General features: G+C 31.8%; 1 protein-coding gene and 2 long non-coding RNA genes across 3 annotated transcripts; 2 read left to right on the plus strand and 1 right to left on the minus strand.

Moving 5' to 3' along the window:
* Positions 1-3,048: 3,048 nt before the first annotated feature.
* On the plus strand, positions 3,049-4,977 carry LOC107927303 (uncharacterized). The gene is made up of 3 exons (XM_016858367.2): positions 3,049-3,354; positions 3,439-3,529; positions 4,592-4,977. The coding sequence occupies exons 1-3, from the start codon at positions 3,285-3,287 to the stop codon at positions 4,725-4,727; spliced, it is 297 nt and encodes a 98-aa protein (XP_016713856.1). The 5' UTR covers positions 3,049-3,284; the 3' UTR covers positions 4,728-4,977.
* A 6,285-nt stretch (positions 4,978-11,262) lies between these two features.
* LOC107927304 (uncharacterized) lies at positions 11,263-12,509 on the minus strand. Its single transcript, XR_001692414.2, has 3 exons — positions 12,217-12,509; positions 11,925-12,111; positions 11,263-11,788 (listed from the first exon to the last, which is right to left on the minus strand). It is a non-coding gene; the product is annotated as an uncharacterized lncRNA (long non-coding RNA).
* A 2,258-nt stretch (positions 12,510-14,767) lies between these two features.
* Positions 14,768-15,322, plus strand: LOC107927238 (uncharacterized). Its single transcript, XR_001692401.2, has 2 exons — positions 14,768-14,985; positions 15,074-15,322. It is a non-coding gene; the product is annotated as an uncharacterized lncRNA (long non-coding RNA).
* The last annotated feature ends 238 nt before the right edge of the window (positions 15,323-15,560 follow it).

Genomic DNA, 15,560 nt, shown 5'->3' on the forward strand with positions numbered 1-15,560 from the left:
ATTTCACGATCGAGAAGTAATGAAGTGGGAGCACAAGCTACGTTAAGAGTCATAATTCAAAAACCCGTGGCTTTTCCTTATAAGGATAGCAAAAAGGTTCCATGGAATTATGATTGCAACGTGATGATCTCGGAAGAGGAGAACTCGGTTGAGACTTTAGAAGGGGGCTAGGATATTGGTTTCTTCACACATAGTGAGAGGCACTATGACCCTGCAAGTGCAAGAACCGAGCTCCTTAAAGAAAAAATATTGGCACTTGAGCATAAAAAAGAAAAAACGGCTAGATTTGAATCACCTGTCAATGAGCCAATAACTGAGAACGAGGCTAAAAAATTCTTGAAGTTCTTGAAACGTAGTGAGTATAGTGTTATAGAACAGCTACATAAACAATGAGCTCACATATCAGTATTAACCTTACTCTTGAGCTTAGAGACACATAGCAACGCATTGATGAAGGTGTTAAATGAAACTTGTGTCGCTGATAATATCTCTATAAACAAGCTAGATTGTTTGGTTAATAATCTGAGTGCCGACATTTATTTTAATATTAAAGTAAATATATTTTACCCATATTAAAGGGCTTTTTAGTATATTAGCCCTGCTAGACTGTATGTTGTTGAACCTAGCACCTGCATTGCAGAAATTATTTGATTATTTTCAATGCTTAAGAACCAATGAAAACATAGGTGGCAGGCTAATATACTAAAAAGCCCTTAAACTATAATACTTCGTTTAAACAAGCTTTTATACTATTTTGCAGTTAAACAGGCCCTCAAATTATGATTTTTACCCATGAAAGTCCTTAATTTTAATATTAAAGTAGAACTATTTAAAAAATATAAACTAATTCGTATTTTATACTGATGTGAATTTGATGAGAATAGTTTATTAAATCAAAAATAAAATTTTAAAATTTCTTGAGAGTGCTCATATACATGACATTCTTAACTACTCTTTTGAAAATTTTGATTACTTTTTTTGATTTTATGTTGGTGTTAAAGTGTATATAATTTTTATTGCATTAACAAGAAATTAAGATAAGAGCTTGAAATTCAAAATATATTTACTTTAATATTAAAATAAAGGGCTTTATGAGTAAAAATCATAGGTTAAGAGCTTATTTAACTACAAAAATAAGTTAATGGCTTGTTTTAACCACAATGTAGTGAGTTGAAGGGGAATACAAAGAAAATAATAAATAATGAGGGTTTACAAGGCAATTAGCCACATTTAAGGTTTGATGCCACCACACTATCAGGAGCACCCATTCACTTTTTTTAGCAACCACTCAAAATAGAAAAATTGCATATCAAGTCCCTAAATATTTTAGATCATCACATTTTAGTCTGGTGCCGCCAATTTGTCACGGCACAAGCAAAACACTGTAGCAAACATACTATTTTGGTAAATAATCTCATGGACATGCCATTTCAGTTATTACTTTTATTTTTTTGTATTATTTAGATAAAAAAGCCAGTTTGGGGTTTAAAAATAGTTTTTTAATTATTTTATGACTAGGAAATTATGTTGAATAAAAATAAACGTTAAAAAAATGAGACAATAAATAATTTAATGGTTTTGGACTTTAAAAAGTAAAAGGATAAATCGGGTGATCAGTATAAAACTTTTTAAAGTGAGGTGATCTGATAAGAAAGTTTCTAATAATTAGGTGACTATTTATGTAAATTATCTATTTTTATTGAGTAATCATTTTTTTATCATTAATTAGAGACAGAGCCCAACTCAATTAGATAGAAAACAAACAAGATAAAATTATAACAAAAATAATCAAATAAATAATTCAACTAATTAAAAAATAAAATAAATCACATTCTTTTTATGATGCAATTCTTATCAATAACTACATGCATTTTTTTATCAATAATCATAAGCTTTTTTTTCCAAAATTTAAAAATATTTTATTTTATATTATTTTTATTCTTTTTTGGGATTAAGAGGGTAGTTGGTTTGCAAAATCAATGGTAATGTCTGATTCTAGTGATCTGATTAGCTTGTTTAAATATTAAAACAACTACAAGAAAATAAATTATTTTTGTCAATTGAGTGCCGAAATTTTATTCAGTTAAATGAAATAAATACGGTGATATAATGTTTAAAGTAATTTTATATTGATGTAATAAATACTTTGAATCAAATACACCTAAATGGGTTTTTTATTAAAAAATTATATACGTAAATGATCAGTTTTGAACTGTAAACGTCGGTGATGTCATTTCCATTGACCTTATCACCTCCAATTTTAAAGAAAAAAAAATAACTTTTTTGGGCACCAACGTTGCCATTTGTGTCACCTGACTAAAGTATAATTATATAAAACGTTCAAGGACCTGATGAAGCAATTACCCTTTTTAGATTGGAGGGGAAAGGACGGCACCAATTAAATACTTTTAAATGTTTTGTCTATTTACATGTTAGGTTTGTCCCCTTTTGAAATTAAATTTAAATGGCCCTTAAAGAATATAAGAATTTTAAAGATTCTTACTTTTTACTTAAAAGGAAAATTGTTGAGGGATATATTTGGTAATTTAAATAAAAATTTTATATAATTTTTTTAAGTTTATGTTCTTAAAAAATAATAAAATTTAGAAAAGGTTTATTTTTGTTATTCTTGTATTCTTTAAGGGCTATTTAAATTTAATTTCAAAATGGGACAAACATACAAATAGACCAATAGTATAAAAGCTTTAATTGGTGCAGCTAGGAGAGATGGCGCCACCGCAATTTCCATCCAATCTAAAAGAGTCATTGCTTCATTAGGTCCCTGAACTTTTTATATAATTATACTTTAGTTTGGTGATATCAATGACAACAACGGCACCTAACAAGGTTATTTGTTAAAAAAATTGGAGGTGGTGACCGCCAATTGCAATAATGTCAACGACATTTATTGTTCAAAAGAGGTTATTTACATACATAATTTTCAAAGTGAGTTATTTTTATAAATAATAAAAAATTTTGGGTATTTTTATGAAAACCCCCCACCTAAATGATATAAAATTGTACTTGGTATAAAATATAAATTAATGGAAGTCCAAATTACAAATTGATCCTCTTGCGGTACAAAGAAAAATTAAAAACACCGTTGATTCCCTTCCGCACATGGTTTTCTTGTTTTCCTTTTAGCAGTCGCCGACTTGGTTTTCTCTTCTTTCTTACATTATATATAAAAGGAAAGACTTTTCATTGCTTGTCACCACAAAAATCCTTTCTTTTTCTTTAAATCTATCTCTAAAAGAAAAAAAAAAGCTTAATTTCTGTGAAAAATGGTGGAACCTAAGAGCAAGGTTGAATCAATAAGGGAATGGGTCGTTGATCACAAGCTTAGAACTGTTGGTAAATTCTTTTCTTCTTCAGTTTTCGCATGGATTTTTTTAAAAATTAGTGAGGATCTTAATGTTTTTGTTTTTTTAACAAAAGGGTGTCTGTGGCTGAGCGGTATTGCGGGTTCTATTGCTTACAATTGGTCTCAACCTGGTATGAAAACCAGCGTTAAAATTATTCACGCTAGGTAAATCTTGCTCTCTTTTTTTCCCCTTCTTTTAATTTCGGATTATTTCTTTATAATTTTGCTTTATTTGGGTTTCTGAAATTATGATTCATTTATGTTGTTTTGACAAATCTGTATTCGGAAGTAACGAAATTTTGCCCTTTGTCTTGGTGGCTGGAAGATTGAAGGGGTTTTATTTATTGTTCTTTTGCAAATATTGCTCTTGTCTTTCGTTTTGATAATTTCACAGCGGTTCAAAGCATCATTGTCGTAGGGTTATTTTGGGTTTTTAAACTTGTGTGATTATTTGTGTTTCTAGCTGTTGGTTTCAAGATGAGGCTAACATCTCCATCACCGGTGTTAAATGAATTAAATTATTCTATATTAGGCCTTAACTGATTGGGATCTTATACCTATATATATATATAGGTATCCATATTGTTAGTAAGATATGAGAAGAAATTTGGGAGCCCTTCATGAGGTCTAAGGTTTCAACTTTTTCTTATGGAATAGAATCAGAGCTATGGTGGTGTGCTATTTTGCAGAAGGTTTCTAACATCCAATTAATTGGCCTTCAAGAAGAGCTAAAAGACTATCTTTTTAAACGATGAAAGAATTTGAAACCATTAGAGTGAGTTTAGTTTAGTTTATTATGAATGTAGTCTTTTGGGATATATATTGAAAATACCCTGCCCTTTCACTTCTCATTTTGGTTGAACTTCAATTTGATTCTTCAAGTTTAGTTGAAGATCATGTGCCTAACAAGGAATAAAATTGGTTGAGAAGAGAGGGTCGCTTGACATGCACAAGTTGGATACCTCTTCAAGCTTGTCCTCGACTCTTGTTTTACACCTATGAGGTCTCGAGGTTTTGGCTTTAATGGCAAGGCTGATGCCTTAGGAATTTTGAGATCTTAGGTTCAATTAGTTTGACATAAGTTCATAGGTTGAGTCGGGGCTGCATTGTTGAAACTGACTTGCATTTTTTTATACTGACCTTGTAAACAGCATTCCAGGATTTACACCCTGGGTTTTTACATATTGTACCTTGGTGTTAACTCATTGCCCTATGCCATTAATTCAGGTTGCATGCGCAAGCCCTTACGTTGGCAGCATTAGCCGGTGCTGCAGCTGTGGAATACTATGATCATAGGAACAGAGCCGAAGCTGATCCATATGCAAAGTTCCTTCCGGCCGATGGATACTCGCACAAGGATTAGAAGACTTGGATAGGCGTTTAAAGTCTGTAAACATACTCGGTTTAATAAAGTTTTTTTTTTTACTTTTTCTTTTGGTTGTGTATAGAGGCATTACGTTTGCCCCTTCACATCACATTCTTTTCAACTGTTCCCCCTCTAATACCACTGTGGTATAGTGGGGTTTGATACAGAGAATTTACAGAAAAGAATAGCCTTCTTTAGCAGCAGTGATCTGTTTTTGTTTATCTATATAAATATGGTATTAATATCATATACATAATCTCGACTTGGCTCGAGATGTATGATCATCTAAACCTAAACTTATTTCAGACTTGGCTCAAGATATATCATCATCTACAAACATAGTGGAATTAGAATCAAAATCAACATTTGAAGATAAATTTTTATTTATATATTTAAGTCATTTGGTGAAAATAGTTATAGAAAATTTTGCTAAATATTTTCATCCGACTTGTAAAAGTACATGAACTCTTTTATACAAGTCTGAGAAATTGTATAGATACTTGGAGCAAGTTTTACCGATATTCGGGAACTTTTACCCATATAAGTCTTTTTCTACCGATAAAATATATTTTTACTTATACAAGTCCACTTCTACTCATGTATATTATGAGTTGTGAGATTTTTATTGATATAAGTCTACTTCTATCATACAAGTTCACTTTTATCTATAAATCTTGTGAGTTGTATCGATGCAAGTTTGTCTACAATGCTTCTAACAGGTAGAAACTATCCTCAACTAGGTGTGTTCATAGTTCGGTTTTAACTAACCAAATTGATCTAATTCGGTTAATCGATTGGTGGTCGAATTTAATCCGATCAGATGTTGGTTAATGATTTTTTGAAATTTAAGTTATCGATTAATTCGATTCGAAACTGGATAATTAATCAAAATAAATCATATATATTATATATAATATATATCAGCCCACCTGGGCACCCCCAACCCGAGCCCCATTATAAACCCAAATACCCAATCCAAATATGCATTTATAAACCCAACCTAAGTCAACTTAATAATTAATTTAATTATAAAATTAACTTACATTACATAAATAATTTAATAAAAAATCCATAAAAACTAAAAACAAAACGTCGAATACCCCTAATTCCTAAATATACAATCCCTAATTTGAAATCTCCCAAAATAAAAAATTTTCTAGTGCCAACTACCGACAGCCCGGCATGCTTACCAGTCACCACCATCTTTCAAAATCTCCCAAATCACCCTCGTTCAAAATCATGCTTCCTCTCCATCATTTTTAACCTTAAAATACGAAATCAAAAAACCCTTAACCCTTATTAGAAAAAAAAAGCCTAATCCATCCAAATCCATTAGTTTAGAACCAAATACAAAGATCTTTCTGTCTAAGCCTTGCGTTTCATTTGGCTTTTTTGATTTATAGGTTTGATTTTCTTTGATTTGTGGGGTTTTTTCTTTTATTCTCTTGCTTTGGTTTGATTTTTATACTTATTTATTATTTTAAAAGAGCTAGTGTGTGTCTATCTATGGATTTCGTTAAATTTTTGCTTGGACATTGCCTTATTATAGTCATGATCCAATTCTGGGTTCCTTTTCTTCTTTATCAGTTGCCATTGATGTTGCGATTGGTCTTTGATTTGTTGCTTTTCTTTCTTTACTTTTTCATCTAGTGTTCGGTTAACTGACCGAAATAATCGAGATATTTCATTTCGATTAATGTATTTGAAAAAAATTTTGATTTGGTTAACAGTTAAAGATTTTTACATTTCGGTCCATGGTAATTTGGTTCGGATATTCGTTTGAACACCCCTATCCCCAACGACTATAAACGATCATAAATTTTTCCCTTATATATACACATCAAGAACACTTCAAGATACTAGAGAAAAGCCTTCAATTCTTTATTTTCTTCATTTTCTCTTGTACATGTCTTTTCTCACTCTCCAATCTTTATATTTAGGGTTTTTATTTGCAAACACTCACCTACTAGAAGTTTATTGTTAGTTTGTTCATATTCTTTTTGTTGTTTTAAAACTTTTGAGGTATAAAATCTTAAGTAGATTGTAAAATATTTCTAGTTAAGCCACAAAAGCTTAAAGAATTTTGGTTAAGCCTTAAAAACTAGAGGAAATATTCCATGCAAAAAAGATAAAGGTTATAAAGGTTATACATTTTCCTTGAAAGGTAATAATTCAAGTATAAAGCACTGGGTTCTATTGAGCTCCGGAGGCTCGAGCTAGGGTTTGGAACTTGTTAAAAATGTTAGAGAGTAATCAAGATTTTTCATGGATGATTTGCGAGGATTTCAACGAAATCTTGTACTCGTTTAAGAAGGAAAAGGCTTATCAAGAGAATAGGGGCATATGAAGGAATTTCGAGAGGTGTTAGAGGAATGTCGTTTAGAGGATATGACTTTTTCAGGTCGTTGGTTTACTTGGGAGAAGGGGAATTTGCCAGAGACAAACATTAAAGAAAGGCTTGATAAAGGAGTTGCAAATCATGAATGGTTGACACTATTTTCTATTAGACATTTACACATCATTTTTCTAATCATTGCCTATTGTTTATTCAGACAAAACAAGATCAGACGAGAAAAATAAAGAAAAGGTTCCGTTTTGAGGTATGGTGGGTCACGGAGGACTCATGTGAAGAGGAAGTGAAGCAACTATGGACGTGTAGTTTAGGTAGAGTGGTTGATAGACTTTATACTGTGGGAGTTGGTTTACAAAGGTGAGCAGAATGGATAAAGAAGAAAAGGGGCAAATGACCAAAAAAAGCCCTTTTTTTAAAAAAATTATCGAAATGGGCCAATTATCTAATTATTTACCGGAATGGTCTAATTTCAGCGAAATCGCGTCCACGTCAGCGCGATGTCAGGGTACGCGCCAGGAAATCGCGTCCACGTCAGCGCGATTTGCTGACGTGGACACAAATCGCGCCCTCTAGGACGTGATTTGCTGACGTGGCATCAGTTTATATTTTTTAGCTTGAAAAACTTTGAAAGGCCATAACTTTTCGCTCAGTTGTCCGATTGAGACGATTTTTTTTATTTCGAATAACTTTTTGAGATCTACGCGCTGACAAACAGCTAAAGGCGGTTTGCACCAGTTTTCGTCGAAAAAGATCCTTTTTTGCCCCTAAATTTTGATTTTTTCGGTTTAAAATTAAATTTTGAAACATTCAAATCATTATTTTCCTTATTTATTTGGAGTAAACACCGGATTTTTTTTACAGAATTGTTGTATTATTTTTTCTGATTTGACACGTATATGGAATAGATGCGATAAATTGTTAGAACGTAGGTAATATAATTAAGATAATAACAATATTTTAATAATATGTCAATTAATTAGTTTAGCTTAGTTGGTTAATATGCTTGCTCATTTCCCTTAGTACCTTGGTTCAAATCTTGTTGGTAACATTTTTTATTTTGAATCAATTAACTTTTCTATATTACATCAATAGCAACAAGTACAAAAAAGATTCAAAATTGTTTCTAACAAGATTTGAACCAATGTACTAAAGGAAAAGAACAAGCATATTAACCAACTAAACTAAATTAATTAATTGACATATTATTAAAATACTGTTATTATCTTAATTATATTACCTACGTTCTAACAATTTATCGGACCTATTCCATACACGTGTCAAATCAGAAAAAATAATACAACAATTCTGTAAAAAAAATCCGGTGTTTACTCCAAATAAATAAAAAAAAATAATGATTTGAATGTTTCAAAATTCAATTTTAAACTGAAAAAATTAAAATTTAGGGGCAAAAAAGGATCTTTTTCGACGAAAACTGCGGCAAACCGCCTTCAGCGCGTAGATCTCAAAAAGTTATTCGAAATAAAAAAAATCGTCTCAATCGGACAACCGAGCGAAAAGTTATGGACTTTCAAAATTTTCCAAGCTAAAAAACATAAACTGATGCCACGTCAGCAAATCGCGTCCTAGAGGGTGCGGTTTGTGTCCACGTCAGCAAATCGCGCTGACGTGGACGTGATTTCCTGGCGCGTACCCTGACATCGCGCTGAAGTGGACACGATTTCGCGGAAAATGGACCATTTCGGTAAATAATTAGATAATTGGCCCATTTCGGTAATTTTTGAAAAAAAGGGCTTTTTTGGTCATTTGCCCGAAGAAAAGAGCTGGTTTGTCAAAAAAATTAATGACATAATTGGAAGAACTTGACGGACTGGAAAGAAATGATGAGAACATGGCAAAATTGTTTGAGGTAAAGCTACAAATGAATATGGAAATTGACAAGGAGGAGAGGCTTTAGAAGTAACAAGAGAGGTCGAATTGATTAAAAATAGGGAACAAAAATACAACTTTCTTCCATAATTTTGCTTCTCAGTTGAAACAAATAAATCCTGTTGATGGACTGGAGAATGATAATGGTCAATTGGTAACGGATCCAGAGGAGATGGTTAAATCTACAAAAAGGTGTTTTGAAAATGTTTTTTCATCACAAGGGGTTGGTAATCTTGACCATATTCTTTCAGGAGTTGGAAGGTGTATCTCTGAAAGCATGAATCAGGTTTTAATTGCAAATTACACTAGAGTGGAGCTTGTTCTTGCCTTGAAAGGTATGGGGCCAACGAAAGCCAACATTAGGAATGGACAGTTTCCCTACTTTATTTTTCTAAAGGTTTTGGCATATTTTAGGAGATGAGGTAGGAAAGTTCTGCCTTGATATCTTGAACCATGGAAATTCAGTAGAGGCCCTAAATATGACAAGTATTGTGCTAATACCAAAAATATCTCACCCAACAAACCTCAAAAATTTTAGGCCAATCAGTTTGTGCATAGTTTTGTACAAAGTAATATCAAAGGCAATTGCAAATCATCTTCAAAAAGTTCTGGAGGTATGTATTGATGAAGCCCACAGTGTTTTCGTTCTGGGAAGATTGATATCTGATAATAATATTCTCATTGCCTATGAACTTATGCATACTTTCAAACAGAAAAGAATTGAAGGGAAAGGAAGTTTGACACTAAAACTTGATATGAGTAAAGCATATAATAGGGTGGAGTTGGTCTTCCTAAAACAGATGATGTGAAAAATGAGATTCGATAAGTCATGTGTGGTTCTTATAATGCACTATATTAGCTCGGTCTTATATTCAATATGCCTTAATGGAGAGGATAGGGAAAGTTTCAAACCAAGACGGGGCTTACATCAAGGTGATCTGTTGAGCCTGTATTTATTTCTAATTTGCAGCGAATGACTTTTCTCTCTTATGAGATTAGCTATTCGAGAATGAGCAATAAATGGAGCAAGGGTGAGTCGTAGAAGACCTCTTATCTCTCACATATTGTTTGTTGATGATTGTATTTTGTTTGGTGATGCGACAGGGAGGGGGCACATATAATAAAGAATACTTTGCAGGAATATGAAAGTTGTTGGGGACAATGCATAAATTTCAAAAAAATCACTTGCTTACTTTAGCTCAAATGTTTCGAAGCAAAAAAGGGAAATGGTGTCATCTATCTTCAATGTTAGAATTTCCAGATACCTAGAGAGATATTTGGGTTTGCCTAATATAGTGGGCAAGAACAAGCGAAGGACATTCCAAATCCTGAAGGATTGAATGACAAGTAGGGTTAATGAATGGAGTGTAAAACATCTTTCACAAGGGGGAAAGAAGTCTTTATAAAATCAGCACTTCAAGCGATTCTAACGTATTCAATGGTTTGTTTCTTACTGCCAAATTCGATTTGCAATGAATTAGATAATATTATTGGAAAATTTTGGTGACAAAAAAGGCATGGCAAGCGAGAAATTCACTGGTGTGAGTGGAGGAAATTGTGCAATATGAAAGAAGATGGGGGTTTATGTTTTCGTTGCTTATCAAAATTCAATTATTAGCAAAACAAGGTTGGCGTTTAATTTGTTACCCAAATTCTTTACTGACAAGATCGTTAAAGGCTAAATATTATCCAAAATCAAATTTTTTTGAATGTTAGGTTGGGCAATTTACCTTCTTATACCTGGAAAAGCGTGTGAACGGTTAAAGGTCTACTAAAGAAGGGTTTGTGTTGGCGAATCAAATCAAGAAAACAAGTCTTGAATTTGGGAAGATGTGCAGGTGCTGGGTGCTATTGATTTCAAACTCCAACAATGAGAAAACAATCAACATATTTGTTATGTGTCGGATTTAATTGATCAAGCCACTAATTGTTGGAAGGAAAGGCTAATTAAAGCTACCTTCGATGAAGAAGAGGCTGACAAGATCTCGTGTATTCCTCTACTATGCACACCATAAGAGGACAGGCTGGTATGACGAGGCGAGACTTTTGGCGAATACTCATAAGAAGCGGGTATAAAATTCTATTACAAGAAACACTCTCGACTACTCTCAACAACGAACATGTTTACAAAACTTTTTACAAAAAATTATGGCTCTTGGATCTACCGTCTAAAATAAAATTCATGAACTGGATAATTTTTAACAACTATCTGCCTACTCAATATAACTTGTACCAAAGGAGGCTAGTGGGGTTTGCAAATTGTCCTAAATGTATAGGCGAAGTGGAAAATGCTAAACATGCTTTCCAGGACCGTATAACAGCAAAGGAAACCTGGAGAAAGTTAGGTATTACTTGGCCATGGGAACTAAATGAAGGGCAGTTTAGAGACTGGATGTTATACCTTTACAATAATGCTTCAATACAACAATGTCGAAAAATAGCTTGCTCATTCTAGCCTTTGTAGACAGCAAGAAACAAATAACTGTATGAGGGGATTCTTCAAAACGAATCAAAAATTGATTGCTTTATCACAAATTACGTACAAGAATTAGAGGAACTTAATAACAGGTTACCTAGACGAAGAATAGAGGGAGAACGTCGGAGACCGTCGGAGGAGTCATTTGTAAATATAAACTTCAATGTTGCATTTCGCAAACAAAGTATAAGTTCATGCTCGGGGATAGTGGTCAGAGATTCAAGTGGGAGGGTTCTAAATTTTACCATGCGCCTAAATGAGCACATACCAATTGGGTTTGCAGCAGAGGCGATTACTTGTGTCCAGGCGGTTCAATTAGGGTGGATCTAGGAGTGGTGAGGGCTGAAATTGTAGGTGATGCATTATCAGGCATAAAGAAGGTGAAATCAAGAAATATAGATAAATCATAAATCAATGCCTATGTATTAAGTGCACAAGTGCTCAGTTTTGGCTACGAAACATGCCTGTTTAGACATACCTCGAGATTGACAAACAAGGTGGCGCATGTATTAGCAGTGGATGGGTTAAAAACAATAGGGGGTGCTTATCTGCCAAACGAATTTCCTCGGTCAGCTGCGATGGAGGCGGAAGAAGATTGCCGATGGATATTGCCGAGAGAATAAGTGGTGGGGTAAAGACTGCATGGTTTGACAGAGTAAATGAATCTGGCAAATTTGACAAGGGGTTTTCAACGTTAAAAGGGTCTAATGAGCGAAACTCCGACCAAAACAGTCCTTTAACAAAATAGAGTGGATGGGTAGAGGGGGTACCTCAGAATAAAGTCGATTGAAGAAGACATCGGCGTTTTAAGAAGTTTTAGACTATTAGGAGAGGTGCCTCTGATTCTGTCACAAGTTTTTGACAAAACAATCGACCAGTCAGGAGAACAGGAACTGCTGGGATTTGAATGGATTTGAAAAGAGCTTCGATCGTTGAAATGGCTGGCTTTTAAGTTGGTGTGCCGTTTGGGGTTTTCCTTTTGTTTTTGGAAACTATTTAGGTTTCTTTAGGTCTGCGTTTTAGCTTCCTGTGTGTTCTTTTTCTTGTTTTCTTTTGGTTAATTTACATAAATAATATAAAAAAATTAAATTAAATACTGAAATAGGTTGTCTAGGTTATATACGAAAATTGTATGTTTTTTCGGGTCACATCTATTTAACAAATGCAACCACTTTTTTATATTAAAATATTTTTTTACTTTAAATAAAATATTATCATTTTATTTTTATTAAAAATACATACAGGTTAAAATATAGTCTACAGGTCAAAATACGAGTTGAAAATACCCAAGACCAGTCACGCCTGTCAGATAGGCACCACTGGTCACGCCTGACAGGTAGGCGCCACTGCCTCTCCCTTGCGCACCTCTGCCCCGCACAAAAATATTTTTTTTTGTTATTAATTATTATTTATAAATTGTTTATGTTTAGTGTTTATGGTTTTGGGTTAATATGTTGTATGAATGTATTTTTTTTCATTTTTTTATAATTATTTTAAAATTAATTTGTTAGTAATTTAGGATTATGGTATAAATTGTTGTGTTTGTAATATTTTAAAATTAATTTATTAGTAATTTAGGATAATGTTATAAATTGTTGTGTTTAGTTTAGTATGTGGTGAGTTTTTAGTAATGTAAAATTATTTTGTTAAATATTTTGTTAGTAATTTATTATAAATTGTTGTGTTTGGTGAATTTTAGTAATGTAAATTTACAAAAAAATAATTTTATAGTTATTTTGTTCAACCAGTCGCGCCTGTCAGATAGGCTCCACCAGTCGCGCCTACCAGATAGGCGCCACCTACCCCATACCATTTTCGTATCTCTACACGGGTCATATACTAATCCGAAAAAAAAAATACAAGCACACGCCTATGAGAAAGGCGTCACAAATAAAATAATATTTTAAAATATAAAAATATATATAGTTGTTGCACTTGTCAGATAGGCGCGACTCAAAAAAAATATTATTTTCGTATATAATCCAGCTGACAACTTATTTCAGTATTAAATTTTTTTAAAAATTATTTAGGTAAATTAACCTTTTCTTTCTTTGAAATAAATGAAAGCCAATTGTATTTGTTAAAAAATAAAAAATAAAGGCTAAAATAATTTTTTTTATAAAAGTAAACAAAATAAATAATGGATTGTTTGCTTATAAAATCATGACTATAAATCCGAACTGTTTAATTGACTTGCTCTAAATAGAACATATTTTCTTTATTGAAAAGTGTACCTTGCTTCAAACATCGATACAGTTCTCTAAATATTGTTCCAAATCTCTAATTTTCTTTTTCATTCCCTAAATAGTTTTTTTTTGATTTATTGACTTTGATTTAATTATACACATTTAAATAAATAAATAAATATATACATTTATTTTTATATTAGATTACGATAAGTGTTTGCTTATGCAATACATCAATATAAAATGATGCTAATTTGTAAAAATTGAATATAATTAAAATTTATGTATTACAGTACATATTTGATTAAAGTTCGTGTATAATTTTGATATTTATCTTTTTTTATTTATTATTTAAATTTTATTTATTTAAGAAATATTATTTTGGTTATATTATTTACCTTTGAATGTAATGTATAACCTAATAGTTAAAATTAGTTGCTTTTAGAATAATTTAAGTTGTTAGCTTGTATTTGCTTTTAATGTATAATACAAATTTTTTTGGAGTTTTTAAATTATTGTGAACAATTATTGTTAAAGTTATCTTCTTTTTTTTTTTGTCAATACCCTTCAACCTCTATTTTGGGATACATATTTATATTAATATTTAAGTATCCGACTGAGTTAGTATCATTTGGAATAAACTAAATTAGGAAAATTACGTAAATATTTTTTCGTAATTAAAATAAATTATATTATTTGAGGTGTTTTAATCATTTTTTATTTTACTTTTTTTAAAAAATTAATAAAAAATTGTATATGATAAAATTTGAACTCACACCATTAACCTTTTAACTTTATCACTCTATCAAAGTTTTATTACCTTTATTATGTATATTTTATTATTTGTATCAATTGTATATCATTACTATTATTTAAATCCCTATTACAGGAAATTAAGCTTTTAGTGGCGTTTGGATTGAAAATGCCGCAAATGTTATACATTATTGGTGCTAACCGAAAAACGCCGCAATAAGTAAATCAATAACAGCATTTATGAGAAAAACACCGCAAAAGGTAAGCAATAGCGGCGTTTTTCATAAATGCCACGAATATTTATTAAATTTGACTTAAACGGCGTCGTTTTGTAAGCCCCGAAATTCCATTAATTTTTCCCCAAATCAGATTTTCCCAAAATCCCCAAGTTATATTTCCCAAATCCCTTTATTTCTTCCCCAATTTCTTTTCCCCAATTTCCCCTAACAGATCAAAATTCCTAACTTTTTTCCCCAAATCTCCTCATTTTTGTCATTTTTCAAATCCTAACCCTTTTCTCTTCTGTATAAATTCTTCACCAGCAACATCAACAACAAAATTCTCATCGCCATTCTTTTTGCCGAAACCAAAAAAATTCTGGTATTTTTTCATTTCATTTTATTTTTTATATATATTTTTAAATTCATTCTATTTTTCAATTAAGCAAGGTTTCTTTCCTTTTGTGAAGAGGAAAATATGCAGCAGCCTCCACAGTTGATGAACATCACCACTGAGAAGATTCGAAAGATTTTCTCTTTTTTTTATTCTTTTACAGCATTGCCCCCCTTTGGTTTTTTTTTTCTTTAAATTTATTCTTTTATGTATATGCATTTTGGTTGACTGGATATTTAATGGGTTTTCTGATGAGTTTTGCGCATTGTTTACTGTATGTATTATTTGTAATCAATTAGATATCTCTAGGATTCTTGGCGTTCTTCATCATATTTACCACAATTTCATGATCATGTCATTTGTTTTCTTAGTTTGAAAAGTTAAATTTATTCTCAACAGTTGATTTTCTATTAAAGAAACAAGCATAATTTGTTTGAGAAAATTTTCTATTAAAGAAACAAGCCAATATAAATTCTTGTTTCCCTCCAAATTATCAAAATCATTTAAACATACATTACACGTATACATACACATGGTATGTTATGTGGTGCACTTTGTGCTTT

This window comes from Gossypium hirsutum, chromosome D11, assembly GCF_007990345.1.
Source record: "Gossypium hirsutum isolate 1008001.06 chromosome D11, Gossypium_hirsutum_v2.1, whole genome shotgun sequence".
Lineage (NCBI taxonomy): Eukaryota > Viridiplantae > Streptophyta > Magnoliopsida > Malvales > Malvaceae > Gossypium > Gossypium hirsutum.